The sequence below is a fragment of the Cryptotermes secundus genome, unplaced genomic scaffold (assembly GCF_002891405.2).
Source record: "Cryptotermes secundus unplaced genomic scaffold, Csec_1.0 scaffold1854, whole genome shotgun sequence".
In the NCBI taxonomy this organism is placed as follows: Eukaryota; Metazoa; Arthropoda; class Insecta; order Blattodea; family Kalotermitidae; genus Cryptotermes; species Cryptotermes secundus.
This window is the reverse complement of record NW_019724622.1, coordinates 15,134-33,112: the sequence shown is the minus strand read 5'-3', so window position 1 is coordinate 33,112 and position 17,979 is coordinate 15,134. Positions and strand designations below refer to the sequence as shown.

The following is a 17,979-nucleotide window of genomic DNA, read 5'->3' as shown; positions in this document are numbered from 1 at the left end:
ATATATATATATATATATATATATATATACTAGTTTAATGAATCAGCCATTGTTACAAACCTTTAGAGAAAGATTGAGGTTCTCATAGCATTGAGTATTAAGACCTGTGCAATGATTACATTGATCCCCTTCAGATTAGCCAATCAAAAGATCTTGGAATTGGAAAAGGAAGTTCAGGAAGGTGGAGGTGCTGGCTTACGTCAGCGCTTGACTGATCTTCAAGGACAGCTTCACATTGCACAAGGAGAGAAAGAGAGGAGAGTTTCACAGCTAGAAGAACGGGAAGTTTCCATAGCTGAGCACAGTATGTATGGATTCAGAATTATGAATATTTTATTACATTGCTTTGCATATATTGCTGGAACTCTATACTCTTCTATCTTATGGGACAGAACTTTGTAATATAATTCTGTGCTAAATATGACCTATGCAGTAGACAGATCATTGTTAAATAAATCCAGAAAGGAAGAAAGAAAAGAGTTTAAAGTAAATACAGTGGAAAGGTGTCTGTTTTGCAAGTATCTATTATTGATGCAGTTTAATCATGTCCTGTTAAGAGAAGGAGAGTAAAGTTTCTGATATATGATGTTGTGTACCCTGAAAATGGAGCAAATAATTACCTCAGAAACGCTGATATCTCTCTCGCAGACCACACTTGTTACATTGCAGAAGACAGTAATCTTAATTTTCACCACTGTCCAGAACCTTGAATCTTGTGAAAGGAAAAGTACTTGAAGTGGACACATTTTACAAACACACCCCTTAAATATTGTATCCCTCATAGATCTTCATGCCCATTTACTGTATGAATAGACGTGTTGTTAACAAATTTGATCATCGGTAAAGAGTGTAATATTTGAGGATTTCATAGTGGTGAAGATTTGTACTGTCACGTGTATGAGTGACTATAGATAGGTTTGGAGTGGTGATTAGATTTATTGATCGCTTATACACTCGACTCATAACTACACTTTACAAATAACTATTGTTCACAGCCTAGGGTTACAGTCTCCACTAGTCATTCCCTGGTAATGGCTTCTAACAGTGGAGATCCTACAGCATCTGCACTCACTTCCTTGACCATTGGCTAATACTCCACGACTGAACTCGATGCTCCAAACCATTCTGGTTATGACATCTTGGCATAGACTGAGTAGAAACGCCATTCCTTTATTGTTTCATGTGGATTCTTTGCTGTGGAAACATGTTTGTTTTGCAATCATTACTGAGTAACAGATGTACACGCTACAGTTTTATGGTCTTCTGGGTTAGGTTGGAGAGAGTCAATATTTCAGAGGAACATACTACCTCATCTTTAGTATTGAAGTCCAGCATTTCTGCAGTCCTGAAGATGTTCCTCTGAAATGTTCATACCCACCTAGCAGGCTACGTCATTATATTATTACCCAGAAGAACACAATATACATTGGTAAAGACTTGTACACCTTGCACTGGCATAAATAACTTGTATTTTGTTACATATACACACAAAATAAATACATTTCTTAGACTTTCATGGGCAGATTGAAGTTCAGCATGTGCTGCACATGAGGTAGATGTTGTGGTAGACCAGTACAGACAGAAATAAAATGTACTTGATGACAATCACTATGGACTCCTAGTATCAAATTTCATCATAATTCTTTAGATAGTTCTGGCGATAAACTGTGATGGACAGAGTACCACAAACTCTTCACTTCATATAAAGAATGGAAAGCAGAATTTCATCTAGTGAAAAATCTGAATATGAATAATACAGGGTGTTTCAAAGAGAGCTTTACGACTTTGAAAGCTTTTATAAATTTATACATAGGACATACACAACGTTTTGAACTGTCATAATGTAGCAAAAAACACTGAGTTTTACCTTGGATAGTTATGATTCAATGTGACTTCCATGTGTAATGTGGCAGACCTGTAGTCAGTCTCTTGCCACATGCTATGTAGCATCTCTGGCATCACTTCTGCAACTGAGGCAGTAAGTCGAGTTCGGAGCTCAACAACATTTGCAGACAAAGGTGGTACGAACACTCAGTCTTTTAACGAATCCCCGCAAGAAAAAAATCCAGGGGGATAAGATCTGGGGAATGAGGTGGCCATGCTATCAGCACTGCTCTAACCAATACACCGACCTGGGAAACGGGTGTTGAGGTACTCGCACACTTCTCCAAGGTAATGAGGGGGTGCACCGTCTTGCTGGAAGTGAATGCGTTTTTCTTGGTCATCTTTGTCTAACTGTGGAATGAGGAACTCCTGGAGCATGTTCAGATATATGATACCAGTAATGGTCGTCTCCATGAAGAAGGGGCCATACACTCTTTCTTTGCTGAGGGTGCAAAACATGTTCACCTTCTGGGCTATCACGAACATGTTCCAGGGAGACACGTGTATTTTCACTGCCCCAGATCTTGCAGTTGTGGGTATTGACCTTACCACTGACATGAAATGTGCTCTCATCACTGAAAATTATGGAGTCCAGAAACTTCTCATCTTCTTGTATCCGATGAAACATTTGCATACAGAATTCCTTACAAACCACCTTATCTGCATCCGCAGGGTGTTGAACGCTGCATAGTTTGTACGCTTTCAAGTGTAAACTTTTTCGTAACACTCGCCACACAGTAACATTTGGAATACCAGTTTCCCGAGATGCACGTTGCATTGACTTTCGTAGACTTCAAACGAATCTCTCCATAATCTGTTCCACTGTAGCGTCAGAAACACGTGGCCAACCGGGTGGCTTCGCATGGCGAACAGAACATCTGGTCTGAACAAAATTCTTGTGCCAGGAGTAAATTGTAGGCCTACTGGGAGGTTCCTGGCGACACTGAGTGCGAAATTTCCTTTGAACTTGTGTAGCAGACTTTGTTTCTTCGAACCAGAACACACAATGAGCACACTCTGCACCTGTGAAAGTAGCCATCTTGATTTCAACTGTGAGAGCACTCGCGGTGGCAGTATTGGGTACTACAGTACCACGCGCATGAAACTCGGTGTGTTTCGCTACATTATGACAGTTCTAAAAGTTGTGTATGTAATCTGTATAAATTTATAAAAGCTTTCAAAGTTTTAAAGCTCTTTTTGAAAATGCCTGTATTTTAATGCAGTACAATTTTATTTACTTTTGGGCATACAAATTATAATGTAAATTATATTAATAGATGAAATGGGGCTTGTATTGAAAATGTATGCCAGTGTTACATTATATTATGCAGCAAGAATTTAAATTAATGATGTTTTATTACATATGACAGATCAGATTTTCCTTTACAAAATTAACATTGAAATCAGAGCAGATGGGATTGTACATAACCAATAGTAATTCGATTACATTTTTGTGGTTTTATCCCTAATTAGTTCACTATTTTTTCCATTTCAATATTAAAATAAGTAGTCCCCAGAGAATGCTGTCTTGATGACAGTTTTAATATCTCGTGTGAGATAAAGAGTTGTAATAATAGAGCAGGCAAACATTTAAGCAATTTGAATCCAAAATCCTGGTAACATATTTTGTGCCAGTTTCAGTTTTGTACAGTACAGTTTCTATCAGCCAGACATTCTACCTAAAATTACTTCAATTTGGAAAAAAAAGGAGATTTTTTAGACTTTATATGCCATCTGCTGAATTGTAGTGCAACTGGAAGGATCCAGTCAGTTGAAAAATTCAATGACCCATCGGGAATCGCACCCACTACCCTCTGGCTTGTATCATAATGCCACAAAGAAATCTTCCTGGAGGTAAAGGGTGGCCAGATTGTTAGGATGACAACCTCACCTCCGTCTTTGAGCAGATTGTTAAGAAAATATGGGACCGTCAACATCTCAAAACTGTATGGCCTCCATGGCCTGATACAGGGATAACTTTACCTTTTTTCTTACATGCCATCTACTGGCAAGGTGATACAATTGCATATTCCTCAGAGTGCACAAGACGAGGACAGATGGCCATCTGTGCAATGCTGATTTATAATTGACATGGAAGAAATGTTGAAGCTGAAGTGCATTAATTTTTAATGGACAGGTGTTCAATATATTGACACCAGAGTGAGCTGTCAGTCTCAGTTTTCCTTATTGAGGAGCCCCTCTGCATGACTGCCTAACCCCAACAATATATGCCCTTCTAGTCTTCAGGGTTTCATCTGTGTCTTCATATAAACAGTCCATGCATCAAAATTTGTTTTCCATTGTAAGCAGCTGTTGCAATTAAATGCAACCAATTTGTTGACTCTCTGAACCCACCCAGTCTCCTTGTAGCATCTGAAGGAGCATGATGGCTTTCCATGCCTGATAATATGCAGGGTGAGTAAAATATATGAGGAGATTTTAAATAATGTAGTGCTGAGGGCAGATTTTTACCACTAATTTATAATTTTCTTGTTCATAGTCATATAAAGGAATCTTATGAACACAGCACAGTGAAGATGTGATGTGTGTTGCTACTGAATATGATTATCTGGTGATTAGTGACAAACTCTTTTCCACTATCTGCTTCTTTTCCTTTCCACACTCAAAACTTTCAGTAGAACTGTGATTTGCAATTATTATGGCAGGAGCTTTAAAATGAATGTGTTTAATAGTTGCTTCAGTGAGTTTGATTTGTTTCATTCTGGTCTGTCACACTAACAATTACAAATATAAATCACTCCGTCCAATGTGACCTGTAAGCTTTTTACTACATGAAAACTTAACACCCTTACATGTTTCAGTCTCTGTGGACCATCTTCAGAGGGCAAACATCACTACAAATAGGAAACCACCATCACATAAGTTGTTTAGACGTAAAGTACATACACTTATATGCTACAATACATAGTACACAAAATAGACATTTCACATTTCACAAACACAGCAGTTTCCTGGGAATGTAAAGTTTTTTATAAAATTGTATAAAATTTCTTGATGCTAATTAAAAATGTTTTGGATTGTCAATAATTAAAATTCGTAAACCATGCAGGCTCGTGTTCGTCCTCCCATCGTCCCTCTTATATGGGGCAGATAATGTGCCACCTGGCTATCTTGATGTGGAGGTTCTTTATATCATCCAGGCTTTGCTCGTGGCTGCTGTGTTGTTTTCACTGTTCAGAACTGTGTTTGTGAAATGTGAAATGTCTATTTTGTGTACTATGCATTGTAGCATATAAGTGTACGCACTTTACGTCTAAACAACTTATGTGATGGTGGTTTCCTATTTGTAGTGATGTTTGCCCTCTGAAGATGGTCCACAGAGACTGAAACATGTAAGGGTGTTAAGTTTTCATGTAGTAAAAAGCTTACAGGTCACATTGGACGGAGTGATTTATATTTGTAGTTGCTTCAATATGCGCACAGAACAGTATGCTGTTATTGACTCAAAAGAGGAGACCGAAGATACCCAAAGGTCCACCTGAAGAAAATAATGATTTACGTAGGTCGTACCGAAAGTCTTTGCATGCAACCTGGGAACAGCAGACGAAAGAGAGTATGGTGGTAGGTGGAACCAGCTGTTGTGTTAACCGTGAGTGTCTTGTGACGTCAATAGCTTGCATCACGTGACCAGTATCACTCCTAACAAAATGGCCGACAGCCATATGTCGTTTCGCCAGCGTGCTGTCATTGAATTTCTTGTGAAAGAGGAAATCCCTGCTGCAGAATTTCACCAGAGACTTCACCGTGCTTATGGAAGTGTGTGCATGGGTGCGAGCAGTGTTCGAAGATCAGTGAAACATTTTAAAGATGGGTACACCAGCATCGAAGATAAGCCTCGGAGTGGTTGTCCTCGAACAGCCTCAACTGAACGCAACAAGGAAAGAGTGGATGAGATCATTCAAGATGACAGGCGTGTGACTGTGGACACAATAGCCTGAAAACTTGGAATAGGGCACAGTGCAGTACAGGAGATGATTGAAAGCTTGGGTTATAGGAAATTTGTGCTCGTTGGGTCCCACGGCTATTGACCGAAGACCACAAAGGTCTGCGAAAAGCCATCACCTCAGAACTACTGCAGAGATATCGACACGAAGGCGATTATTTTTTGCTCTGTATTGTGACAGGTGATGAAAGCTGGTTTCACCATTTCGAGCCTGAAACGAAACAGCAGAGTATGGAATGGCACCATTTGCATTCTCCATCAAAAAGGAAGGCAAAGACAGTGCCATCAGCTGCGATGGTGATGGGCACAGTCTTTTGGGATGCAGAGGGGTTTATTCTAGCCGAATTCTTGGAACCTGGGCAAACCATCAGTGCTGCGTGTTATGTCCAAATGCTGCACAAGCTCCATCGTGCATTGCACTATAAATGTCTGGGACGAAACATCATCATCCTGCATGAGAAAGCTTGCCCCCATGCCGCTCACCTCACACTGGAAGCAATTGTAAATATGGGGTGGGAAGTTCTTCCACACCCCTCCTATAGGCCTGATCTGGCACCATTCGACTACCATCTTTTCGGATTTGTGAAGGATCAGCTGTGTGGACAACGTTTTGAGACAAGGGAGGCAATTCAGAAAGCAGTGCATGAGCGTCTTCGGATTGCTGGAACGGAATTTTACAGAAGGGGAATTTTCAAACTTCCAGAACACTTAGAGAAATGTGTACAAAGAAGTGGCGATTATGTGGAAAAATAAAGAAAGGTCTGTAAATTGAGGTGGTATATTTGGTTTGTCAATAATAAAGCATGTTGCTTTACAAAAAATTGTTGCTCATGACTTTCTGTACGACCCTCGTAGAATAGTTTTACAGCTTTCTTCTGTTAAGACAAAATGCACACCAGTTTATGGGAGAACAAAATTGGCTAAACAAATCTGCTGCTCCAAATATTTTTGAAAATTCACAGTGTCTTGCCTTTTTTCCTGCATTTTCAGACTGTTCTACTAATTATTATAAAAGAGACAAGCTGCTATATGCAACAAGTATGCTTGTGTGCTTACTCTTAGACAACCCAATTATCCCCTTGGGAGCAGTGTAAATGCAACAGCAAGACCTGGAGAGAGAATCTACTTGTAGTGGTTTAGAATGGAAGCAGATGGAGGGCAAAGCAAACCACTTTTCACAAGAAACAAACAATACACGTGACATTTCCAGCAAATAAGCATGAAGGACAGTTACAGTTCAGATGGGTCATGACCACAAGCCTAATGTGAAACTATACTAGATCAAAGACACTCAACCATGTTCTTTTCTCTGTTATGCCATGTGATTGTTTTCTCGAGATTCTAAAATATTTGCATTTTACAGACCAAACACACCAGCACAAGACAGAGAAGGGCCTAACAGATTATGGAAAATCACACAAATATTTTGTTTTATATTCAGAATTTTCAGAACTGTATCATCCAACTGAACATATGGCAGTGGATGAAGTAATCACAAAATTCAAAAGGAAAGTTGTCTTTCAGCATGACAGTCCCAAAAAAACATGAGGTATTTGGTATAAAAAAATATAATCTATATGCCAGATCCAGTTACACATACAATATCAGTGTGGACCTTTGAAAACAAAGAAACCTGGCTAACACAGATGTCACATTTACATATGGAACCTTATTGCAACTGATTCTGAAAGTTGATGGAGTTAGGCATGATATATTTTGGACAGTTACTTTAAATCCCAGAAGATTTTAATAATATATGCCACAGAAAAGTCAACCATGTGTTACAGATGCCACCTAATTTAAGTCCTAAACATCTCTGATTGAAATGAGAAGATAGTTTGTCCACAGTGCAAGGAAATCTATATGTTGTGTGTTGGAAGGCCAAACACCTGCTTTGTTCCTTTAGTGTGAAATGCAGTGTTTCAAACAAATAGAAAATAACAGTTTGAAAGAAGAAAGTAAACCAGAGTAAATTGACATGGAGTTGTAACTTTACCTGTGCTGCTTAGATATGTTCACAGTGCGTGACTCAGTCGTCAAACTGCCTGTAATTTCCGTTTTTGTATATAAAAGTATGCAGTCTACACAACAGTATTCTGTATTTAAAAACAAAGTAGACACTATTGTCTCAACGTTTGTTTCTATTGATGCTACATGTTTCGACCCTTATACTGGGTCGCCATCAGGCGTGCAATGATACCAGCCTCAGTTGTTGAATTGCATCAACTATTTGCATCTAATTCTTCAATAAGGATCCTTATTGTGCTCTTGAGAGTATAAGGGTTGAAACATGTAGTGTCAATAAAAACAAATATTGATACAATAGTGTCTGCTTTGTTTTTAAATACAGAATATTGTTGTGTAGACTGCATACTTTTATATATACTTATATACCTTATTTATAACACACAACAGGATGCATGCCATTAAGATTTCCATTTTTGTTGTGACAGGAGGATTATATAAAAAGGACCCTCATATTCTTTTAATTATGCACTTTTAAAATGCTAGTTTTTGTATTATTCCAGAGCAAAAGATAGCAGCATTGGAAGAAACATTGAGGCGGAAAGATGCGGAATTCCAGGCCCTAGAAGAGAGGTACAGGAAGTACATTGAGAAGGCAAAAAGTGTGATAAAAACCTTAGATCCAAAACAAAATCCAGGATCTGCTGAAGCAGCTGTTCTTCGCAGCCAGCTGCTTGAAAAGCACAAGCTAATTGAGGATTTGGAGGTTAGGTATTGTGTGTTACATTTTTTTTTGTTTCTAGTTTTATTGTTTGGAATCTTGGTTATTTAACCTTTTTTAAACATCTGTACTCTGATACTGACTTAGTGCCACAGTCAAGCACTAACTGCAAATCATAGTTCACCAAGTCACTATCTGATGACACTTAAAACAATACAAATGCAGTTCTTTTCTTGTAAATTAACGTAACTTACTAGATGGAGCAGAATCCTTGAGAACTTGATATGTATACATAATAAAATTCTTTGAAATGCAACACTTTATAGGTAATTGGTTAAACACCAGTTAATATGTGTTTTGTGTATAATTTACAACATATTTTTGTCATATGAGATTGTCCTCAGGCATATATGATAATCAAAGTGCTGTGCAGTCCTGTGTCCCTTCAGTATGTGTAAGGTGTAAAATGTGAAAGACTAAAACTCTTTAGTTTTTAGTTTTTTTAAAACAAGTTGGTTCCTAATGAAATAGTATAATTTGAGATCAATGTGGCTTTCATTCCTTTCTGTGGTCTGGTTATTGTATAGTATTGCAGGAGTATGTATTGTAATGTGTTTTTGTCACTGAAGACATCGTTTGGATTGTTAATTGGTTTATTTAACAACCTACAAATCATAACTACAATTAATTATAACACTGTTGTAGGTTTACATACTTTACAAACCGTGCTCACAGATCTCTTCACACTATCATCAGTAAAACACATGTTCCATTCTTCTTCCTGCAACTGCTTCTATGTTTCAACTGACTTATGATGTCTTCTTCACGTTCACAATTCACTCGCTACAACTGAACCCGGTGACTCATAGACTTCAACTTTCTTTGACGGCTGCTACATTTTAACTCACTCCTTACGCATTCCAGTCTCCCTTATAAACCCTGAGTTGGACAGTGGAAATCCCACATCGCTTCACTCTTGCTTAAACGCCGTGTTTACAGGCATTGCTGGGCAACACTGCTGAGAGTTGTTTATTGCTGTGTAGCAACCAGCGTGCTTTGGCTCAGCTTGGCTCACTTCGGCTCTACTCGGCACGGCATTGAGAAACACTGCTTTCCTTACTGTTCTGTAACTTGGCAACTGACCATTTATCAAGGGTCTGTCTTCGTGGTAACTCGTTCCACCTCCCGTTGCCCAGCAATGGTTAGACATGTCACAGTATATTCTTGGATGCTTTTAGGCTTCATTTGTTGTGGTGGCTAGTGCACATGGATTACAGACATTCCATGGAGTTGCGTGTGTTCAGCCATGATGGTTAGTGCATGTGGATTGAGAAGCTGATAGTTTCTTTACTAGTCAAATTCCTAGCATTTTGTGGACTTGAATCTTTATTACAAAGTTCACAAAAGTCCTCCACCACTATCTATCCTGAATCAGATGAATCCAGTCCATGCCCTCCCATCCTTTATCTTTAAGGTCCGTTTTAATGTTATCATCCCATCTATATATACATCTTCCAAGTGGTCTCTTTCCTTCAGGTTTTCATGCAAAATTTTGTCTGCATATCTCTTCCTTCAATGTATGCTCGATGCCCCAGTCATCTTCCATGATTTGATCAATCTAGTGTCTAGCAAGGGAAAATTATGAAGCTCCTTCTTATGCAGTCGTTTCCAGCCTCCTGTTACTTCCTCTCACTTAGATCTAAAGATTCTCATTAGCACCTTATCATCAAACATTTTCGGCTCTGTTCTTCCCTTAATGTGAGAGACCAGATTACATAACCATACAAAGCAAAAGGTGAAATTATAGTTCGAATATTTTAATCTTTGTTTTTTTATAAGAGCTGGGAAGTCAGGAGATGCTGAATTCATTGATACCAATCATTCCCTGAATATCACCTTCCCTTATTCTCTTAATGAGAATTTTTGATCTGTTTGCATTGTTTTTAAATCTATGCCTCATTTTCAAATGATCTCTTAGCTATTTTTATGTTATAGTTATTTATTGCATTCTTGTGACAGGTCATTACCATATACTTTCATGCTCTGAGACTGACTTGATGAAGTACCGTCATCTAGCAGCCCCAAACTTAATATGTCACCCTTATTCCCCTCCTTCTCTTTTGACTTACCATTCATGAGCATACTTGAATTTTACATTAGACATATTCTTTTTTAACACACAAGTGTGATAAAAAACATGCAGATGCACACAGTGGCGTATATAACCAGAGATTCCTTGAACTCCAGCTCACTCGCTGTAGCTACTAGGCTATAGGCTGGATGACCAAGAAATTTAGGTTCAGTTCTCAGCAGGAACAAAAGATGGCATCCCTGTGACCTGTTTGGCTGACCCTGCCTCCTGTCCAGTGGCTACCAGGCATATGTTTCTCCAGCTATTCACTCTCTTTATCTGTCTCTGAGATTGAGAGTGCATGGAATGTGAGCTTGAACCACTTATTCTGACAGTTTTTGAGAGTTTTCTCTTCTTTCTATATAAATACAGGGATATTATTTTAAGGTAACTCTTGACTGCTGCTTTTTAATCTTTCCAGATCCGTCATTCAGAATCATCCTGACAAGATCTTATTTGTTACTTTATAGCCTCAGCAGCTGATATATATTGTCACATGTCAGTGACCAGGCATGAGTTTTCAATTGATAATTGGATTTATTGAGTGTCTGTAATTTGTACCTGCAAATAATTATAATACTTCCACTAATCTATACAGTCAGCAGATCCCTGCTGCCAACACTAAGTTTTCTATGTCCTCAGTAGTCATTGCTTGGTGACAGTGTCTAACAATGCGACTTAAGATTGTGGACTGGTAACCACTGACTCCAACCTTCAACTTACAACCACTGATTTACAACTAACAACCCATGACTTCCAAGCCATGGCTCACTGCCAACTAAATTTTGCCTTTCATCTTCACTACATAGCCTTGACACAGACTGCATAGAAAATACCGCTTCCAAGAATTCCTCTATTGTTGAGTGACACATTAATCAAGCTATTACCTGTTCATGGCTTGGTTACTTTTGATATGGGAGCATGTTTTGGTTGCCATGGGAATGTGTTGACTGGCTGTTGCCAGCAATGGATGCCTTTTCTGGGTCTGTTGTTCTGGCTTACAGCTGTCATGTCAGAATATCACAACAAATAAATAAAGAAATGAAGAATAAATGTAACTCCATAAGTTAAGATATTGAAAGCCTTTTTTGAGTGTTCTGCACTGAGATATATTGTTTTAAAAATTCCCTTGTGTTTCCCAGGAGGAGAAAGAGCATACCAGAGCATTTCATGAAATGGAAGAAAAACTTATGGTTGCAGCATTCTACAAACTTGTAAGCTTGTGATTTACTCTGCGTTTTAATAATCATTTGAACAGAACATTCATGGTTTATTTTCTGGACATTATCCATTGTCCAGATTTTTATTAAAACGATGTTTCGGAGACTTAGCTCTCTCTCCATCCTCAGGCAAAAGCCTCTTCTGTTGGGTTCAGTCGATAAGGCTAGTCCATGCCTCCAGAATCCACATAAGTATAGGACATGATATAGAAACCAAGTAGGGCAGAAACCATCTGCAAGAGTTGAGGTACAAACTTAAAAATACACACTCAGCCATATGCATGAGGCTTTGTAGCTCTGCCTTGCATATGTTCTAACCAGAGTCCATGAAACCATAGTCTAACTTAAAATTGAAACTGAAATCATTGAAACAGTTTCTGAAAAGGGCAACTGAAGGTATTGCAGCATACATAAATCATACTCTTGGACTTAGTCTACAAACATTTAAATCTTTGATAAGACAGAGATAGAATATAAGCCCAAAAAGTGCAGAGGGTTAGAATTCAAGCAGATAATTGCGGAATAAAGTCACAGAGTTAGTTAATATTTCCTACATTCCAGTAAGGACCTACAGCAGATAAAACCAGTACTGATAACTGGAGCATTCCCATATACAGGCATACCTTAGAGATATTGCAGGTTTGGTTCTAGATCACCACAATATAGCAAGTCACGTGAATTTTTTGATTTCCCAATGCATATATAAGTTATGTTTACTCTGTACTATAGTCTATTATGTGCAATATCATCATGTCTAAAAAACAATTTACATACCTTGATTAAAAATATTCTGTTGCTAAAAGAATGCTAACCAACATCTGAGCTTTCAGCAAGTCATAATTCTTTTGCCTCAGTGTTGATGGCTGCTGACTGATTAGGGTGGTAGTTGCTGAAGGTTGGGGTTGATGTGGCAATTTCATAAAATAAGATAATGGTGAAGTTTGCCGAATTGATTGGCTCTTCCATTCATTAAAGATTTCTCTGTAGCATGCCATGCTGTTTGATAGCATTTTATAAACAGTAAATCTTCTTTCAAAATTATAGTCAGTCCTCTCAAACCCTGCCACTGCTTTATCAACTAAGTTTATGCAATATTCAAAATCCTTTGTTGTCATGTCAACAGTGTTCACAGCACTGTCACCAGGAGTAGATTCCATCTCAAGAAGCCACTTTCTTTGCTCATCCGTAAGAAGCAACTCCTCATTCGTTTTATCATGAGATTGCAGCAGTTCAGTCACATCTTCAGGCTCCACTGCTAATTCTAGTTCTCATGCTGCTCATCTGCAGTTACTTCCACCACTGAAGTCTGGATCCCCTCAGAGTCATCCATGAGGGTTGGAATGAAGTTTTTCCAAACTCCTGTTAATGTTGATATTTTGATCTCCTCCCATTAATCTCAAATGTTCTTAATGACATCTAGAATGACAAATCCTTCCCAGAATGTTTTCAGTTTACTTTGGCCAGAATCATCAGAAGAATCACTATGTATGCCAGAAATGTATTTCTTAAATAATAAGAATTTAAAGTCGAAACTGCTCCTTGAACCATGGGCAGCAGAATGGATAGCAAGCATGGAAACAACATTAATCTTGTTGTACATCTCCATCAGAGCTCTTAGGTGGCTCAGGTGCGTTATCGATGAACAGTAATATTTTGAAATGAATCTTTTTTTTTCTGAGCAGTAGGTCTCAACAGTGGCCTTAAAATATTCAGTAAACCATGTTGTAAATAGATGTGCTGTCGTCCAGGGTTTGTTGTTCCATTTATGGAGCACAGGCAGAGTAAATTTAGCATAATTTTTAAGTGCCTTACAATTTTTGGAATGGTAAATGAGTGTTGGCTTCAAATTAAAGTCACCAGCTGCATTATCCCCTAACAAAAGAGTCAGCCTGTCCTTTGAAGCTTTGAAACCAAGCATTGACTTCTCCTGTCTAGCTGTGAAGCCCTAGATGACATCTTCCAATATAAGGCTGTTTTGTCTACATTGAAAATCTGTTCTTTAGTTTAGCCACCTTCATCAATTACCTTAGCTAGATTTTCTGGATAACTTACTGCAGCTTCTTCATCAGCACTTGCTGCTTCACCTTGCACTTTTATGTTATGGAGATGGCTTCTTTCCTTACACCTCATGAACCAACCTCTGCTAGCTTCTGACTTTCCTTCTGCAGATTGCTCACTTCAGCATTCATAGAACTGAAGAGAGTTAGGGCATTGCTCTGGATTAGGTTGTGGCTGGTTTGATCTTCTATCCAGACAACTAAAACTTTCTCCATATCAGCAATATAGCTGTTTCACTTTCTTATCATTCATTTGTTCTGTCCACTGGAGTAGCTCTTTTAATTTCCTTTGCATTCACAGCTTGGCTAGCTGTTTGGCGCAAGAGACCTAGCGTCCTGCCTACGTCAGCTTTTGACATGCCTTCCTCACAAAGCTGTCCTTTCTAGCTTTTGATTTAAAGTGAGAGACCTGTGACTCTTCCTTTCACTTGAACACTTGGAGGCCATTGTAAAGTTTTTAACTGTTCTAATTTCAATATTCTTGTGTCTCAGAGAATTGGGAGGTCTGAGGAGAGGGAGAGAGAAGGGGGAACGGCCAGTTGGTGGAGCAATCAGAACACACAGTATTTATTGATTAAATTCACTGTCTTATACAGACACGGTTCGTAGTACCCCAAAACAGTTAAAACAGTAACATTGAAGACCACCGATCATAACAGATATAATAATAATGATAGAGTTTGAAATATTGTGAGAATTACCAGATGTGATACAGAGATCTGAAGTGAGGACATGCTGTTGGAGAAATGATGACGATGGACTGGCTCAATGCGGGGTTGCCACAAACCTCCAGTTTGTAAAAAAGCAGTATCTGCGAAGCGCAATAATGTGAAACCCAGTAAAATGAGGTATGCATGTAATCTTAAAACTGGATGGAGTTGTGACTTGCTAATTTCCCTCTTAATGATGGCAGTCCAGATGGCAGAGGTGTCCAAGTTTTGTAGGATTTGAGGTTCTCACAGCAGTGGTTATGTAGAGTTCTGTTTTCAGGGATATGGTGGCATGTAGTTTCTGAAAGTCAGCCTGCTTCTTGCTGGCCTCTTGCTTGGCTTTTTCAACCTTGAGGGGATAGGCAGCCTGTTCCTCCAAAACATTGGTTGACTTCCAACACACTACACTGTGTTATATCATAGGAAATAGAACTCTTAATATCCAAGCTTGGTTGACTGAATAGACGAGTTACTGGAGCTATTGAAGCTTATTCATTGTATTTAATGTTGATGGTGCTAGGCTTAATTTGTAAAACCTAATATCTTTCCAAATGTTTGGTGACTGTCTTTGTATACAAGTTGGGCAGGCTTTGATTTTTTAAGCAGACCTGTCATCCGATTGTATCTGTGCTCCTTAAGGGAAAGTTATCTCAATATGCATATTAAAAGGGCCTCCAAATATGTTGGAAAGGAAGTAATGTTTTATACTTTGAACCTAACATCACCTGTAGGAAATGGAAGGAATCAGCTCATGTGGCTCAGGTAGTTCGCTGATCGGCCAGTGTAGCTTGGAAATCCCTCCCATCTAGACTCCACATCATTAAAAAATAAGTTACCAAGTTACAACTTTTGCAACACAGTCTTTAAGTGCTTGATTTGGCCTGGCAAACTGTAGACTGGTCTCCTTGGTATTACCCTGGAATTCCCTGTAGGAAACATTTAAAATAAATTTGTATGAATACTTTCTTCTGGGATTTAATTGTTTGTAGTCTGCTAGAAGTCTTCACATGTTTCTAACAAATGTACTGCCTCCACAGGACTGTATTTTAGATAAAACAGGAAGATGGCTAGAGTCCAGAAACATTGAGTATTTTACTTGAGAATGGAGACAGAGTCCAGTTTCTGAAACATCATTTTCATTAAAATTTGGATGATTGATGATGTCCACAAAATCAGTCATTGTATTAGTATACCATTGAAATTAACTTTCATGGCTTAAAAATCTGTATACTCCAGTGGATAATGGCAATAAGGTGATAACTTTCAGTCAGTCTATGTAGTGACTTCTTATTATGTATGAAATAATCAAAATATGAGAGTAGACGAGCTAATCTTTGTTTTTCATTGTAGTCAGAGCCTTGTGGCTGGTGGCTGCTATGGTCATTATGTATATCCCTGTTTACTGATCACTGTCAGTTATCATACAATGTTACGTTCTGTAGATTGGTGCTTGAAGGAAAAATAATAATATTGCTTCATATATATCTTCAGTACATTTTAAATAAATTTGCCATTTCTCATATGAATGGCAGGATGCCCATGCATTTGGAAATTTGTCCATGTTTCGTAAACCCTGTATTCCATAATCATGTTTCAGAGCACAGTTCGACAGCGTGAAGCCTTAGACAATCGTTTGGCTGCACTAAGTTCAGGACAGGGTCAGTCATTCTTAGCTCGCCAGCGCCAGGCTACTCGCAGAACGACGCAACATCAACACTTTGATTCCAGATAGGCTTCCAGTAATGTATGGTATGTAATAATTTGCAGCATACATATATGAATTTTAGATAAGACTTGTAAGGAAATATGAATTTTATTTTGCACCAGTGATTGTTTTCCTTAGGTTAAGAGAAATGTAACTACTCTTTCCAGTTGAATGGACTGAACGTTTTGTTAACTGAAGCTGTACAGACATGAATGTTAAACACTTTACAGCTTTGATTAACCCAAAGAGAATGAACCTGGCATGACAGATTTTAATTTTAGTGCATGAGAAGGAGAGAGCAGTTTGAGCCTACACAGCAAACCTTCCTGTCACTGTTTCTGGAAGAGATGAGTACTAATATCATATTATGCCATTTAATGCAGTAGGTAGGTGCCAATGTTTCTGCTTCTCTTCTCAGGACTGAAGACAGAGGCATCAGGTTCTTCCATAACAAAGGCAACGCTATATGAGACTATACGGTGGCACATCCAAGAGGACCAGAGGGCCTTTGTTCCTTGTGTCATACAATTGAACTGCAGATAAATTAGAAGAATGTATAGACATGTGAAGCAGTATTATGATGTTGATGCCTCCATTTATCACTAAAAATGATTTTATATGCTACACATTTGATTTTATTTACTAATCAGCTGTAAATAATTTGTAGTGCATTTACTTCTGTGCATCTCTTGAATAGGCTGAAGATTTGGGTGGGAAATCAGTTATATAATTTGTAGTTGAATTTAATATAAGTAACGTAAATGTACCTGTTTTGTGCAATGAAACCTTTTGGACATAGTTTTATATTGTTATTGTGTTATTAAGAATCAATGTTATGGCAATTTTAGATTATGATACAGTGTGTTTAAGTTGCTTACAAATGACATTAGAAAACACATTACAGTTCTGTGCATTTGGAACAACTATAGTGCAAACTGAATGATAAAGCTAATGAAATCTCTTGTGTTTTTGGCCAATTGAATTGTTTTGGATTACTGGACTTCAAATAAAAAATTTCAATGTTTTTAGTATAATCACTTACTCCAAAGTTTTGTAGGTACATTTTATGTATATGAACGACCAGAAATTTGCGGAATATTATTCTTTTAATGTAGTCACCGTTTGACCTCACTCTGGGCTCAGGGCAAGTGGTTACTCTCTTACTACATAGAGAGATAGGTCTGTTATCACATAATATCATGTTTCACAAGAATTCGTTTTTAACATTGAAAACATTATACGAGGGTGAGTCAAATGAAAACCGTATTTTTTTTTAATTTAATTTATTGAATGAAAGCGGTACACAACTATATTATTTTTCTACATAGTCTCCATTTCGTTCAATACAGGCCCTCGAGCATTTACAAAATATATGGATTCCTCTAGAAAAAAATCTTGTAGTTGTCTGCGCGACCACTCATGCACCGCCTGCTGTACCTCATCAGAACGGAACTTCTTTCCTCCCATCGCCTCTTCAAGTGGCCCAAATGTGGTAATCACTTTGGGTTCTGTCTGTTGAGTATGGCGGATGTGGAAGACAGTCAAAGTGCAAGGCTTGGATTGTTGCAACTGTTGCATGGGCAGTATGGGGCTGAGCATTGTCATGTTGCAAAAGGACACCT

The 17,979-nt window shown here is 38.3% G+C and overlaps 1 protein-coding gene across 1 annotated transcript in view; it reads left to right on the top strand.

The window, feature by feature from the left end:
• The window catches only part of LOC111862611 (protein Hook homolog 3), a gene marked incomplete at its 5' end in the record, with an annotated part of 69,505 nt that extends 52,124 nt beyond the window's left edge, over positions 1-17,381 (top strand). Inside the window, 5 exon segments of the mRNA XM_023848133.2 lie at positions 135-304; positions 8,377-8,579; positions 11,808-11,879; positions 16,250-16,401; positions 16,776-17,381. Of these exon segments, the coding sequence (XP_023703901.1) occupies positions 135-304; positions 8,377-8,579; positions 11,808-11,879; positions 16,250-16,384 (580 nt within the window). The 3' untranslated portion in view covers positions 16,385-16,401; positions 16,776-17,381.
• Positions 17,382-17,979: the final 598 nt, after the last annotated feature.